A 16100-nucleotide genomic window follows, 5' to 3' on the forward strand; every position below is an offset into this window, starting at 1 on the left:
CTCCTGAAACATGAGTAGACCTATACAATTAATCTATTGCCACCACAAGGCTTTGATAATAATCCATGGGAGAATATGACAGGAACAGTTGAATTTGAATCAATATATATTTTTGTACCTTTATTTAACTAGGCAAGTCAGTTAAGAACAAATTCTTATATACAATTACGGCCTACCCCGGCCAAACTCTAACCCGGACCACACTGGGCCAATTGTGTGCCGCCCTAGTATGTGTATGAATGCTGAACAAAGAGAAACTCTGCATTTGTGGTAGGCCTAAATATGACAGAAGTCAATCCACATGGCAATATAAAACCAAACTGAGTGATAATGATGAATGCGGGCTAGTGATGTTTATGCATGGCTTTGTGTGAGGCTCTGCAGGGTGTGTGGCAGACAATGGGCCATTGGTAACATCTGCTAGTAGAACCTGAATGTTGAATGTGGTGCTCTCTAATGGCTTAGCAGGGATCCAGAGGAGCTGGGTTTCCCTTGGTTATTTACGTTTACCCATGTAGCCTATTTAACTCTGCAGCAAAATGCTTAAAGGCTAGTCTCGAAAACCCGCTCCTAGGCAACACAGTGACTAGTCTCTGGTTTCAGTGATGGACTCTTTTGGCATAGAAGAACTACATCGCTGCCTACGTCACTACTTTATACGCTTGAATAAAATACAAAATAGTATCTAGGAAGATGGAGACCATAAAGCTTATTTTTAATGAGGGTATTTCGCAAGTAGCTTGCAACAACTAACTTCACTAAAACTACTGCAAAGGTTTTGCCTGCAACTTTGGTTCTGGCATGTCTGCCTCGTGACTTGTTGGGAGAGTACCCGGAATAAAACATTTTCCCTTATCGACATATGCATTTACGTAGTTCCTCTATGCCAAAAGAGTCCATCATTGAAACCAGACCCTAGTCAATGACCATACACACAGTATTCCGGATAGCAGCTCATATCCCACTTAAAATCTTATTTGGGATAAGCTGTTTACATGCACCTTTGATATCCCGCTCAAGAGTATCCCTGTATCCATGAATAAACAGAATATTCCTAATTTAAGTTCATATGGGTTAAATGGAATATTAACTGAAATCTGGACACTGACTGTAGGCCTAGAACCTCTCACATGTAGCATAATATAATAATAACTATATAATAATAACTCCTGCAGTATTATGCATTTCTTGCAGTAAAATTATACAACAAATGTTTATTTTGTATTGGGAACAGGAGTGGAGAAATATGATTTATTTCTTTCAGCATTGTGTTACAGCCTGAATTCAAAATAGATGTAATTGCTTTTTCCCCCTCACCCATCTACACACTATACCCAGTAATGACGAAGTGAAAACATGTTTTTATCATTTTTTGCAAATGTATTTAAAATGAAATACATTTTAAATACATTTGTTCACACACCTGAGTCAATACTTTGTAGAAGCACCTTTGGTAGCGATTACAGCTGTGAGTTTTTCTTGGTACCTTGATTGTCCAACATTTGCCCATTAAGCTCCTCAAAGCTCTTGACAAATTGGTTGTTGATCATTGCTAGACAACCATTTTCTGGTATTGCCATAGATTTTCAAGTAGATTTAAGTCAAAACTGTAGCTTGGCCACTCAGGAACATTCACTGTCTTCTTCGTAAGCAACTTCAGTGAAGATTTAGCCTTGTGTTTTAGATTATTGTCCTGCTGAAAGGTGCATTTATCTCCCAGTGTCTGTTGGAAAGCAGACTGAACCAGGTTTTCCTCTAGGATTTTGCCTGTGCTTAGCTCTATTCCGTTTGTGTTACCCCCCCCAAAACTCCACAGTCCTTAACAATTACAAGCATACCCATAACATGATGCAGCCACCACTATGCTTTAAAATATGGAGAGTGGTACTTAGTAATGTCTTGTATTGGATTTGCCCCAAACATAACACTTTGTATTCAGGACAAAAATTGAATTGCACTGCCACATTTTTTTGCAGTACTGCTTTAGTGTCTTGTTGCAAACAGGATACATGTTTTGGAATATTTTTTATTCTGTACAGGCTTACTTCTTTTTACCCTGTCAATTGGGTTAGTCTTGTGGAGTAACTACAATGTTGTTGATCCATTATCAGTTTTCTTCTATCACAGCCATTAAACTCTGTAACTGTTTTAAAGTCACCACTGGCCTCCTTCCACTCCGGCAACTGATTTAGGAAGGATGCCTGTATCTTTGTAGTGACTGGGTGTATTGATACACCATCCAAAGTGTAACTAATAATTTCACCATACTGAAATGGATATTCAATGTATTTTTACCCATCTACCAATAGGTGCCCTTCTTGGTGAGGCATTGAAAAACCAGGGGGTCTTTGTGGTTGAATCTTTGTTTGAAATTCACTGCTCGACTCAGGGACCTTACAGATAATTGTATAGAGATGAGGGAGTGAGTCCATGCAACTTATTTAGACATGTCATTACAAAGGGGATGGATACTTATTGACTCAAGATATTTCAGCTTACATTTTTTTATACATTTGTAAAAATGTCAAAAAACATAATTCCACTTTGACATTATGTGGTATTGTGTGTTGGCCAGTGACCCAAAAAATCTCAATTTAATCCATTTTAAATTAAGGCTGTAACACAACAAACTGTGGAAGAAGTAAAAAACGGTGAATACTTTCTGAAGGTACTGTATATGCTGACTATACTCCAAATGGCACTCCTTTCACTGCAATAAATGATGTGGCAAAACCTTGTGAAAACAACAAACAGGACCAATGCACTGTCACCATAGGCCTCACGCCTAGGCACGATGTCGAGACCCTCTCCTCTTCCTAATTTATTAATGTTACTGGCTCAGCCCCCTTGCGATTCTACAAATACTAGCGCGCCACGGTGTTTAAGATCAGTTACTACATCGACTCTTAACTGTCGGATAAAGTAACTTCTCTCTCAACCGAAGAGAAAATTATTTAAACTTTTTATTTTTTTTTGAAATTTCTCTAAAACTCATATCCATCAGTAAAAATGGTGAGTACTTTTTAGAAAGTAGTCTGTTTATTTATTTATGTTGTGTGTTCATCTCTCATTTTACTCATGGTGGTGCTAGCTACTCATCCACTCCATCAATCTCGTTACATAGCCTAACATTTTGTTTCATATTGTAGGCCGAGAGTATATGGCTACATTCATATTGTGGCTGGAATTTCATATTGTGGCTGAAATAAGTGGTCACTGATGCATTTGACCACCATAATATGATAGGATATGCTTCAAACTGTCGAAGAAACACACTATTGCCTATAGAACCTTATTTTCAATTGTATGTTTATTACAAATTCATATAGTGAAGGTGCTCATGTCGATTCAATTGAAAGATTCGTTACATTGTGCTTTGTGAAAATGAAAGTTGGTGTGATTTGCGTGAATTGATGCCCGTTACCCTTGGCCGGCTACGGACCGAGGACGATACAGACGAATTATCTTAGCCTTAATTGTCATTTGAATATAATTTGCTATTATAAAATACTATCAAGTTCAAGTTTGACTACCGAATATAAAAAAGGTGTTAACGAACCTGGGATAGAAGAACATTCCAGATCTCATCAACCAAACCTCTGCCTCCTTGATAGACTGCGTTTTCATGATCGTGTGAGGCGCGCCCACCTTGAAATGTAGACTATTACGTTGAGAAGAGATTTATTCTGATAGTTAGCCTTTTGACACATTCTGGTAGTTTAATATCTAGTACTATAGCCATCAATGTTAGGCTATAGTCTATAATATTTGGTATGCTATAAACTACTCTATGTAAATTTGATGCGTTAATTTGATTTTGACAAGAAGGCACCGGTGGACGTTTAAGCATTCTGTTGGCCTCTCCATCAAATTCCTAATGGTGCGCATACATTAGCCTTAAAGCGATACAAGGCAAGGTGAATCAAATAGGCAGAAAGGGGATCACATTGATAAAATGTAACGAACAGTTCTAGAAACAAACCAACTTTACCAAACCATTACAGTTACTGTGGAACAGTTGAATCAATATTGACGTTCCAATGGCCATTTAAAATGATCTAACTCTTTATTTTCAGAGGGAAGTAGCCTATATAGGAAAATAACAGACTTAGGTGAACCTTATTAGTTCATCAATGGGGGCTGGTGGGGAGCTTTTTCATCCATAATTTCTGCAGGTGCATCTGGTCTCCAGAATGACACCTGACAGTGGGAGGTCTAAGGGTTAAGATCTTTCTCTGAGGTGGTCTTTTTCAGATGGATTTGTGTATAGGCCATTGTAGCCAGCTGCACCCTGGTCTTTCCATGTTCATGTTTAGATTAGCCCTCCAGGCAGCTTCTTTCCAACCAGAGAGAAGCAAATTTGATATAACAGTCGCCGGTTGAAGTGTGCTCGCTGCACATAAAGGCTACTATTTCTATAATGGCATTACTGTTCAATCTATGCACTGTAGAATCTGTAGCATATTCCATTTTGCAACATGAGATGTGAGTGATTTGCCCTAGAGAGCAAAATCAAATAGCCTTAGGGTTGGTGAAAATATCTGCAGGTAGTTCTGTACAATGACCTATAGATATTATAGAGCGCCATAGCTGTTGAGTGTCGCTGGGTGTATGCACATTATAGACAAATCTAAATCATAATTTTTTTATGGAATGTGCATAAACCACCCCCCTCCTGTGCAAAACCACAAACGGTTTCCTGCCAGTGCCCAGTTGCTTAGCAACGGACATATGCAAGAAAATCCCTTGGGAACAGTAGGGTGTAGCTGGAGGGAGGAAGGGAAGGGGGAAGGGGAGGAGTGTGAGGGAGGAGGGGGGATGGTTGTGTGGTTCGTCATGGTTCAGCCCATGCTGCAGCTTTTGATCCTCTCTCTCTCCTGCAGACTTCAGTCTCAGGGCGGTACCTCTAAATGGCACAATTCCCATTTTATCCAATTTCTCAATGCCATTTATGCTCTCAGAACAGTGGGGATGATTGTGTGGAATAGCTGCAGTGCGGGAAAATGCAACCTTACTGAATTTCAGTTCACCCTTCAGGAAGAGTAGCTGCCGCTTTAGCGAAAGCTAATGGGGATCCTAATAAATTAGTAATATACTAAATGAAAAGAGTGCAAGAATCTAATTTGCATTGGATTAGACATTATGGAGAGTGGATACTATTTTGATGCTATAAATGCACATGAGAACGCTTTGGTGACATCATTAACATTTACCTTGATTGTGTGCAGTGGGATCCAATTCAATTGCTCTCTCTCCTCTTTCTCCAGCGTGAGTGTATCTCCATCCACGTGGGTCAGGCTGGCGTCCAGATTGGCAATGCCTGCTGGGAGCTCTACTGTCTGGAGCACGGGATCCAGCCGGACGGTCAGATGCCCAGCGACAAGACCATTGGAGGAGGAGACGACTCCTTCAACACCTTCTTCAGTGAGACTGGAGCTGGCAAGCACGTCCCCAGGGCTGTGTTTGTAGATCTGGAGCCCACTGTCATCGGTAAGATCAATTTGTCTTGAAACAATGACGTTCTGTTAACATTGGTCTATCTCCTTAGTCATGGGAAAAGCTAACAAGTATTTATTTCTCCAGATGAGGTGCGCACAGGAACTTACCGCCAGCTCTTCCACCCTGAGCAGCTGATCACTGGGAAGGAGGATGCAGCCAACAACTATGCCCGTGGGCATTACACCATCGGCAAAGAGATTATTGACTTGGTTCTGGACAGGACCCGCAAACTGGTGCCAACTCTTATTAACATACACTCTACATCTCTCTACATTCTCTATCTTTATCCAACCATAATGATCTGAAACATCCCTCCTCCCTCTCTCTCCAGGCTGACCAGTGCACTGGCCTCCAGGGCTTCCTGGTCTTCCACAGCTTCGGAGGTGGCACCGGTTCTGGTTTCACCTCCCTGTTGATGGAGCGCTTGTCTGTTGACTACGGCAAGAAATCCAAACTTGAGTTCTCCATCTATCCAGCTCCTCAGGTGTCCACAGCCGTTGTTGAGCCCTACAACGCCATCCTGACAACCCACACCACCCTGGAGCACTCTGATTGTGCTTTCATGGTAGACAATGAGGCCATCTATGACATCTGCCGTAGGAATCTTGATATTGAGCGTCCCTCCTACACTAATCTTAACAGGTTGATCAGTCAGATTGTGTCCTCCATCACTGCTTCCCTCCGATTCGATGGTGCCCTCAATGTTGATCTGACAGAGTTCCAGACCAACTTGGTGCCCTACCCCCGTATCCACTTCCCCCTGGCCACCTATGCCCCTGTGATCTCGGCAGAGAAGGCTTACCATGAGCAGCTCTCAGTGTCTGAGATCACAAATGCTTGCTTTGAGCCATGTAATCAGATGGTGAAATGTGACCCACGTCACGGCAAGTACATGGCCTGCTGTCTGCTGTACCGTGGTGACGTTGTGCCCAAAGATGTCAATGCTGCCATTGCCACCATCAAAACAAAACGCTCCATCCAGTTTGTAGACTGGTGCCCAACTGGTTTCAAGGTTGGTATCAACTACCAGCCCCCAACTGTGGTACCTGGTGGAGATCTGGCCAAGGTCCAGAGGGCAGTGTGCATGCTTAGCAACACCACTGCAGTGGCAGAGGCCTGGGCCCGTCTTGACCACAAGTTTGACCTGATGTATGCCAAGCGTGCTTTTGTGCACTGGTACGTAGGTGAGGGTATGGAGGAGGGAGAGTTCTCTGAGGCCAGGGAGGACATGGCTGCCCTGGAGAAAGATTATGAAGAGGTGGGCGTCGACTCCATTGAGGGAGAGGGAGAGGAGGAGGGAGAGGAGTATTAAAGTGAATTTATTCGCCCTAGTCAAATCACAAGCAAGCTTATCACTGGTTACAAGTCAATATGGCTCAGCTTTCCTTATTAGTGTTGGAAATGGCTAGCAAGCACTGTCACACATCATAGATAGGGCGGCAGGTAGCCTAGCGATTAAGAGCGACCAGGTGAAAGAAAATGTGTCAATGTGCCCTTGAGCAAGGCACTTAACCCCAATTGCTCTGGAAAAGAGAGTCTGCTAAATTACTAAAATGTAAATGCCATAATGTCCATTGGCACAGAAAATGGTTAAGGAAATGTGCTGTAGTTGTGTTCAGGGAATGTTATGGTGTTGCAATGGTTTTACTTTTTACAGTTTTACACTGCAACTTTCTGTCCTCTTCTGACTTTGATATATAATAAATTACTTAATTTTTAAAAACATTTTCAACAAAATTCCATGGATCAGCTTCACTCACCAGGACTTATCACAGTATTTCCCAAGAATAAATCATTATTATTATTATTGCAGTGTAATAACAATGTACGTACATATTGTTACATAGTTCTACAACTATCTGTTTGTGTAATTACACATGGGCAATTTATATGCATATACAATCGCACACAATTTATATGCATATATTTGCCAAAACAAATGTACTTGCAGCAACGTTATGCTCTTTTCTAGCAGCTTAACAAAACATTTCATGCAGCATTCTGAGAAATGTCAACAGAATCAAAACTAAATTAAATGAACATTTTAATGCAATAGAGTTGTGCCTTTCTTTTTATTTATCTCAAACCTACACATCATTGCATTTTCCCCATGGTTCTTTAAAAAATTTTTTTATCTGAAATACATAACGTAAAAGCAATAGCTTGTTCTTTATATTTAATCATATAAATCAGATCTTACTTCTGACATAAACTGGTTTACAATAAGAAGAGACAGCTTTAGTATTGAGTATTGATTGTGGTGACAATTAGAGCTCTATAATTTGCATGGACTTTCCTTCAATACCTCTATTTTCCTTAGACTTCACTCAATTCCTTTCAATGCTACAGTACTTTTACCATGCCACCCTGTGGCCAAACCTCTGTTCTGCTTTAGGAATGGGTTCCTCCTCTTTATTTGTGGCAATGTAACAATAACACCCAAAACAGTTCAATTCTGAATAGACTTCAAGACTCACATCAATAATAAACCACTCAACGCGCTTACATTTCTTGATCTATGGACAGGAAAATCAGTACTAGTTTAGTAAGGGCATGGAGGATAAAAGCAAGAATGCAAGCTTAGATAGGACTAGGAAAACATGAAGGTATAGCGGTAGTTGAAGATTCTTACATAATTTACATTTTAATGCTTATTTTTGGGGTGACATTATATATGTTATATCACAGGGCTGTGATTTTTTGGGCAATTCAAATTAGACCAGTTAACAAAGAAAAGGAATGTGTTGGAAGGTTTCAAGAGGCAGTCATTCATTGTTATGATTACATTCTAAGGAAGAGTGAGTAATAACAGAAAAAGCACAGCATAAATTGCTACATTTTTGTAAACTTTCATCAGTTTTTCTTTTCTTAAATAAAAAAGTATGAGGGTCAAAATAAATATAATATTTTGTCACAAGTGATGCAACGGCAGAAACAAACACATTTATTTTGGCTTTTGGGGTTTCTTTTTTGTTCTGTGTTGAAAACGTATACATTTCTAATACATTATAGTTTTTATTAAAGTTTCTTTCAGTGTAACAATACAGAATACAACTGCTTGTTCTTGTTGCATTTTGTCTCTGCATTAGGGTGGCTGTGTGTGTCTGAGTCTGCAATGTGTTAACATGTATATGCGTATTTCAGATTTACTGAGTGGATGTGTGTGTCTGAGTGATATTTAAGTGTTAACATGCATGCATGAGTGTGTGCTTTATCAGTGCAGATGGTTATGAGTTTTCACACCACCCTTCCCTGAAGCAGTGGGCTTCTTTCTCCTGGTGACTGTCGGCTCAGAAGGTTCCACAGCAGCATCGGCACAGACGTGTTTCCAGAGCTTCCCATGATGCCTCCAGTTGAGTCCTCCCTCAGTGGACGGTATTGGTTAAACCTCCTGGTTGAAAAACACAAGTTAGGTGGCATTCATGCTACAGTAAATTTAAAAAAATAAGATGTGCTTTATATTATATAAAACCGCAACATAATATTTCAAAATTAATAATTTATTTAGATAGAAATGGCATGGGATATAATGTGGAATAATCTTCAGTGGACCACTATTTGTCAAATAGTTTTTGTGGATCATAAATCAATTATCAATTTGGAGAAACCTGGAAGTGTGTGACTTTATTGACTTTTACAGTGGTTAGAACTGTCTTTCACTCACTTGTAGGTCAAAGCGATGGCACCAGCAACACAGACAAGGACCATGACACCCAGAACCGCGGCCACAGTGCCTGCTGGGGAGGAGTTGGAGCCTGCAACCACAACACATTTCAAGGAAGGTATGGTACACTCCACGATCAGTGAAATGTCAAATGAAAAGGATTTTACAGATCATAAAGTTGTATGTACAGGTTTGTTCATTTCACTCACCCACAGTCACACTAACTTTAGCACTGGCCACAGCCAGACTAACATCATTGGTCAGGGACACGTTGATGCAGAACACTCCAGAGTCGTTGAAGAACTGGCGAAGGATCATCTGACAATCTGGGGAGGGTGTCACGTTGTTACAGATGGTCTCCACAGGTGTGATGCAGTCTGCGTCCGAGATGATGGTGCACACTTCATTGGGAAGGCTATGTAATATGTAAAGAGAAGGTGGAAATATAAAGTGAAGGTGATGGCAATGTTCAAAATACTAATTTCAATAGGAATGTGCATGGTTCCTTGGGTCCTGTTTCCACTGCTAGTTGGCTACTCACCTCCCCTGGCAGGTGATGGTCAGGTCCACAGCATTCTGCACCACCTCAGTGGCCAGAGACACCACATTGGCCACCTGGGTGATCTCCACACTCTCAATACCCTCTAAGAAATGAGATCGATTGAGAGATCATTATCAGCAACCATCACCTGCATTTTACATCTCAACTGTGACTGTATTGAAAATACTGAACATCTACAGTATCTGGACATATGTGGACTTACGGACAACGTCCACAGCGGTCGAGAAGGAGCCATAGCGGTATATCATACAGTTGTCAGCCGCTGTAAGTTCAGGAGCCTGTCTTTTAGCCACAACAAGAGCCACCTGTGTCTCTGTGTTTGCCTCTATCTCAGCCTCTGCTGCTACCTCACTCTCCACTGGAGCACTCACTGCTGCTGGCGCTGAAGAGGAACAAAAATACAGTAAGTTAATAATATTATGAAATGGCTCAAATAATGTTTTTGTTTGTATACAGAATGACTAAGTAACTGATTACCTGCAGTGGCATCAGCTGCAACCTCAATCACTGTCTCTACGACCTCTGCTTCTAGCTCTGCCTCGGCCTCAAGAGCAAGTTCAGCTGGCACCACCTCCACCACAGCTGCAGCCTCCGTGGCGGCAGGAACAATGACGTTGGCAGCAGGGGCCACCGTCTCGACCTGGGCCACCTCTGTTGCAGCCGCAACCTCAGCCACCACCTCAGCATCGGCAACTGCGGTTGCCTCCTCCACGGGTGTAACGGTGGCTACAGCTGGGACCTCTGGGAGGACTGTGGCCGCCAGGTCCACTGTTGCCTCTTCTCCCTCTGCAACTGGAGCAACTGAAGGAGCAGCGTCGATGGCAGGCACATCTGCAGCCGTTGCTTCTACCACGGCTGTTTCGGCAGCTGCAGCTGCATCAGCATCAACAGCAGCTACCTCTTCAGTTGCTGGGGCGACGGGGGCAGCTGTGGCTCCCTCCACAGCTGGGACAGGGGCAGGGACCTCAATGGCTGCAGCAGCCGTGTCTTCTGCTGTGGCATCGGCTTCTACTGCAGGGACAGAGGCAGGGTCCTCTGTTGCTGGGATGACGGCTGGATCATCTGCTGCTGAGGCAACCACCTCGACTCCCTCTGCGGCTGCAGCTGCATCTGTGTCTGCAGTCTCAGCAGGGGCAACGTCAGAGGCGGGCACATCCAGGGCGATGTCAGCTGGAGCTGCCCTTGGGGTAGAGACCACCACAACAACGGCAGGAGCACCGGAGGGATTCATAGGCATCACTGGTTGAAAACACAAGAACAAAGGCAACAGTTATGACTGTTACATACACTGAATATGCATTAACTTTTGTAAAGGGAAGATTGAATCCAATAAATGGATTCGCTGTAAAATAGAAACTCGATGTCTCTCACCAGTGGGGCTGGCAGCGGTGGGGTCTGCAGGTGTGTCACAGCCGTTGGGGATGCTTGCCATCAGGACCACCTGAGGCCTGTATGTGCCGGTGTTGAGGTATGTATGTGTGACCTGGTGCTCCCTGGAGATGAGGGTGCCACTGTTGTCACCAAAGTCCCAGTTAAAGGTGACGTCTGAGGCGCTGAGGTACTGGCTGGGGTCGTGGAGGCTGATGCTAAAGGCAATGGCCCGATTCTGGATGAAGCTCTGGTCAGCCTCGTTCACATCATTAATTTGAGTCAGCGACACTGCGAAGGGGATCTGGTCTGGGGAGGCACAAAGCAAAGACAAAAGATGTCACGTTGTGACATCAATGCTGTGAAGTTTTGTGAGAGTCCCACTGTAGCTCAGTTGGTAGAGCATGGCGCTTGCAACGCCAGGGTTGTGGGTTCGATTCCCACGGGGGGCCAGTTTTTAAAATGTAATAAAAATGTATGCATTCTACTGTAAGTTGCTCTGGATAAGAGCGTCTGCTAAATGACTAAAATGTAAATGTAAAGAGTCAATGCAAATTATCAATTGAAGTCAAATTAGGGTTGATTGAATTTTGGTTTAAATAAGATTTTGTGCACTTAAACCCTGGATCCAGCTGCCCACCTGTGATGGAGAAGGTTGTGGAGGCGTAGCCCAGAGGGATGAACTTGTCCTTGCCACGACAGTGGTAGATGACTACCTCCATGTTGTAAGAGCCCAGGGGCACATTGTCCGTGCCGATGGTGAGAGAGGAGGAGGTCCCATCCGCCACTTGCCAGTAACGTCCTGGGATACAAAGCAGCAGTAGTTAGAAAAACCAGCAGAGCTTATAAATATGAACGGCCTGATGATCAAATCTTGTGCTGACAAAACTCCCAAGAACATTAGCTGCTTCATTAGTCCTTTCAACCCTCATATGAAAGGAATGATTTCACAGTGCACAGCTTTGTAAATACTAGAAAGCATTGTGTTATTGTGTTAGCATTTTCTCACATGAATGTCTGTAAATGAAAGAGCTGTCCTTACCCCATGTCTTCCACACAAACACGTAGTGTGGTTTCCTGTCTGCGGTCCCAGTGAAGGGGGTGCCATCAGGAAAGACTCCGCTGTACTCTCCTGAAGGACCAGAGACCTGGTCGGGATACACAGCCTGACCCTGACGGTACTGTGTTCCTGTAGCAGAGGAACACCACACCCAGTTCAACATAAAAGGTTAGGGACACTAGAAAAATACTGTAGGCCTATAGGACCAACAAAAAAACTGTGGGGTCAGTGGGGTGTGGTATAGTGGTTGAATTTGGAAGAAGAGCTCACCATTGACAGTGCAGTTACGCGCCCACACCACCTGTCCATCAGGAAGCACTGTCTGGTTTGATGGGAAGCGAAGGTCGATGTTAAAGGTTGCCTTTGCGCCAGTCAGGGTGGGTGCATCATTTTTCACATCGAATGTAACTTCTCCACCTGGTGACAGAAAGTGATAAATACATCAATAGAAAGTGCTTAATGTTTCTATATTAAGTGATTCATCTTTAAAAAAGTGCAATAAAGTGAGAACCCACCAATCCAACAGTCTCTGTATCGGGAGTCCCCATCTTTCCACACTGGATATATCCCTGAGTTCCATGAGCGGTAGCGTGTAAAACGTGTTTTAGGCTCTGAAAAAAAGAAAAGTGATTAAGTTTTAGGGTAATTTTCCTCTTGTTCTCCTAATTGTTTTTGTTGATCACACTTTGACATAGTAAACTTCTACTACTACATGACATGTTATCCATTCATATTAATCATATTATTGAGGTTTTATCAGTTATTTAGCATCTCCAGTAGGTATGGTGAGGTATTGCCATTAGGTATCAGCAAAACGCTAACGGAAAATCTGTTTGTAAGACCAGCTGACCACTGCACTACTAAATCTAGACGTAAATCTGAGGTTGAAAATGCTCTTTTATTAGGACTTTGTCTAGACATTGGTCAGGATCAGGATCCTGGCACCCAGAACTCATTACCTACCAGGCTAATTAAATAGCATTTACTTTTATAATGTATTTTGGTGAATGTCATGCGAAGATCTACTACTCAGACCAACTCAAATGCTTATTGAAAATGTTGACAATTTCTACTGTTCTATAATCTATTTATCTCCAAATCTACAGTATCTGACCCTTCCTTACTGAAATACAGCCATGGCTATTCTATTTTATGACCACATGATTATACGGGGAAGTGTTCTCTGCCCTGTTGCCTACCCTGGGTAGAGGAAAAGTTATTATCATAACACTACAGTTTGGGATATGGGTGTATGATGGGGTGTGAACAAAGACATTTACCAACATTTTACTGAAAGAAGGACAAAAATAATTGTTTGACATGTAGATAGCGTTGGTGAGTAGTTCAGGTATTTCTGTGATGGTTGTGGAAAGGGGAGGAGGGAGTGAGGTGGGGGTTCCAGGTGGTGTGAGTCACACGGCCCCTGCAATCCCCCTCAATCCCTTTCATGTGACTGTCAGCTGAGCGCAGGCAGCTGTAATCCCAACTGCTGGAATGAGGGGAGCCTCTGTGGAGCTCAGACATCAGGGCGGCTTTATTCTCCTACTGTTGTTCCTGTGTGTGTGTGTGTGTGTGTGTGTGTGTGTGTGTGTGTGTGTGTGTGTGTGTGTGTGTGTGTGTGTGTGTGTGTGTGTGTGTGTGTGTGTGTGTGTGTGTGTGTGTGTGTGTGTGTGTTAAGGATTTTGTTAAGGATTTAGGAAACCTCAACACCTACATTATCTTATTGTGAGCCCCTTGTATTCCCTATATGATACTGTACAGCCTCACTCAGCTTCAACAACCTCAGGAATGCAAATTCCAAAAGACCAACATTAGTACTGATGTTCCCTCTGGGAAAAATATAGTTAATCTATTTTATTGTTGAGAGCTGAGATAAAGTGTTCCCCTTACTATTGAAACTCCTGGATACACATTAGAGTTGTAGGGCTTGGAGTGCAGACAACTTGGCATGTGATTGCGCTATCCTTGACTACGAGCATGTAATCTGTGTCACACTATGTCAGTAGTTATTGGACATGCTATTTTACTGTATATAACACAGTGTTTGAACTCTTGCTGGGGTGAGATTAATGATTATTAATTACCAAATGTTTTACCAAAATGATTGGTAATATGTGATACCAAAATGAACTGTATGATGAGCTCATGTCAAAATTAGTGTGCATTTACTCAGGATCTTGATTATGAAATTCTTCACACTTTAAATTTGAACTGATTTGCACAAATTATGTTGTTACTTAGAAGATTGTACTGGTATACTCTTTGAAAATGTTGTCATTTCAGACACTGGTAGTCCTGTAAATTCACCAGGTATTGAAACGCTTTACTATATGCAGATATTTGTAGAGTATATATGCAGTGTATAGAGGAGTAATGCATAGATTATTATTAATCTTACAGTGTTCCAAAATTCCGGCTTTAGAGCTCAGGTTTCTACACAGACTCTGAGAATAAAATAAACCATTCAAACTAAGTTGAAGATATTACAGAACTGAACGATATGAGAGAGACCACTGTTATTCACTATTACTGAATAATTACGTTAGTTGAGCTTGTCCAAGTTCCATTAGTGTGTAAACAACTATACAATTAATTATTGTTTCTTATTAATAACATGATGATTGACGGATCATCAGACAAGTTATATTGTATGTATTGATTATTCAAATGTACAAGTTTATGGAATACAAAAATGCAATTTGTTTATATTTGGGAAAATATAGAACAACACAAACATTTCACTACTAAAGGGGATTGTTAGCACAAATGTCATTTCACACGCAGCTGGAAAGCTGTGGACATTCTAAATTATTTCTAATTACTCAGGGAGTACTTAGCAAAGCTCAGTGATAATCTCTTCCATTATTTCAATCCGTCCCACCTCAGCCCCATCTCTACTCCAACACTGCACATAATTCAAGAAAGATGGGATGGAGAAACCTCTGTTTTATCAAATAGATATTTTCATGCAGAAAATAATCCATATACTCACTTGCTCCAAAAGCTGCTGACAAGAGAGCCAACACTAGTACTATCAGTACAGTCTTCATTGTGCGTGGTTGTGTGTGTCCTTCTTTGCCCAGTTCCTAACCCTCGTCCTAGTCTTAAAAACCCAACAACAACACACCACCTGGAGAGATTTGTGGTAGGATGTCCGATTCCCTATAAAAGAGTCTTGGACGATAAATTACCATAAACTTGCCTCTTACCTCTGACATCATAGGAAGTCTACAAACCAGCCCCTCCCACTCTGATCAACTGTGTGAAACAGACACACACTTTGTTAGCAATGCTATTATGTTTTCACATGTTTAATTGGATAATTACAGTAGCTAAAGGGATTAACCTTAACTTAGTGATACCATCTATCCAGAAAACATATTTCCACATGCCAGAATGATTTAAAAATCATCAGTAATGCCATCTTCCCACTAGATAAAACACTTGAATTTATTTTGAAGAACTGAAGAAATTATCAGATTTTGGACATATTATTTTCTCTAACAAGTACAGAACGTTAGGTTTCCCATTTTCATCAGATAGTGGGAACCTTCTGGAATTAGTGGCCTAGTGGTTGTGGTGTGAAAAAAAGCAATAGCTCACAAAGTAAGGATGATGAGCGTGTTGGAGTGTTGTCTGAGGATACACAGCAACTGAGGGACCTACTGCACACGTTATCTGAGTGCTGGACCATCCTTTTTTGCTACAGCCTGTGAGCACTGAGCAGGCTGGCTGTTTTTTTGCTGATGTTGTCCTAGCATATGGAGTTTGCAAAGGTCAAACAATTTTCTCTTTAGGAAATTGAATCAATGGGTGTGTCCCAATAATCTCTCCTTTCTCCCGAAGTGTACACTTGTTCACATTCCTTCATGGATTTGAAAGGAAATAACTTGTATATGGAAACTATCTAGCCCATTCCTACACCAATCCAATGTTTTTACATTTCT

The 16100-nt window shown here is 41.9% G+C and overlaps 2 protein-coding genes across 2 annotated transcripts; one reads left to right on the plus strand and one right to left on the minus strand.

Moving 5' to 3' along the window:
• The first annotated feature begins 2879 nt into the window (after positions 1–2879).
• Positions 2880–7552, plus strand: LOC106583278 (tubulin alpha chain). Its single transcript, XM_014167248.2, has 4 exons — positions 2880–3012; positions 5268–5490; positions 5584–5732; positions 5831–7552. Exons 1-4 carry the CDS (start codon positions 3010–3012, stop codon positions 6809–6811), a joined length of 1356 nt encoding a protein of 451 aa, XP_014022723.1. The 5' UTR covers positions 2880–3009; the 3' UTR covers positions 6812–7552.
• Positions 7553–8420: 868 nt separating this feature from the next.
• On the minus strand, positions 8421–15404 carry pmela (premelanosome protein a). Its single transcript, XM_014167247.2, has 12 exons — positions 15146–15404; positions 12669–12764; positions 12424–12570; positions 12136–12282; positions 11734–11895; positions 11097–11402; positions 10203–10964; positions 9928–10107; positions 9705–9807; positions 9373–9578; positions 9164–9254; positions 8421–8890 (listed from the first exon to the last, which is right to left on the minus strand). The coding sequence occupies exons 1-12, from the start codon at positions 15201–15203 to the stop codon at positions 8737–8739; spliced, it is 2412 nt and encodes an 803-aa protein (XP_014022722.2). The 5' UTR covers positions 15204–15404; the 3' UTR covers positions 8421–8736.
• Positions 15405–16100: the final 696 nt, after the last annotated feature.

The sequence above is a fragment of the Salmo salar genome, chromosome ssa22 (genome assembly GCF_905237065.1).
Source record: "Salmo salar chromosome ssa22, Ssal_v3.1, whole genome shotgun sequence".
Classification (NCBI taxonomy): Eukaryota; Metazoa; Chordata; class Actinopteri; order Salmoniformes; family Salmonidae; genus Salmo; species Salmo salar.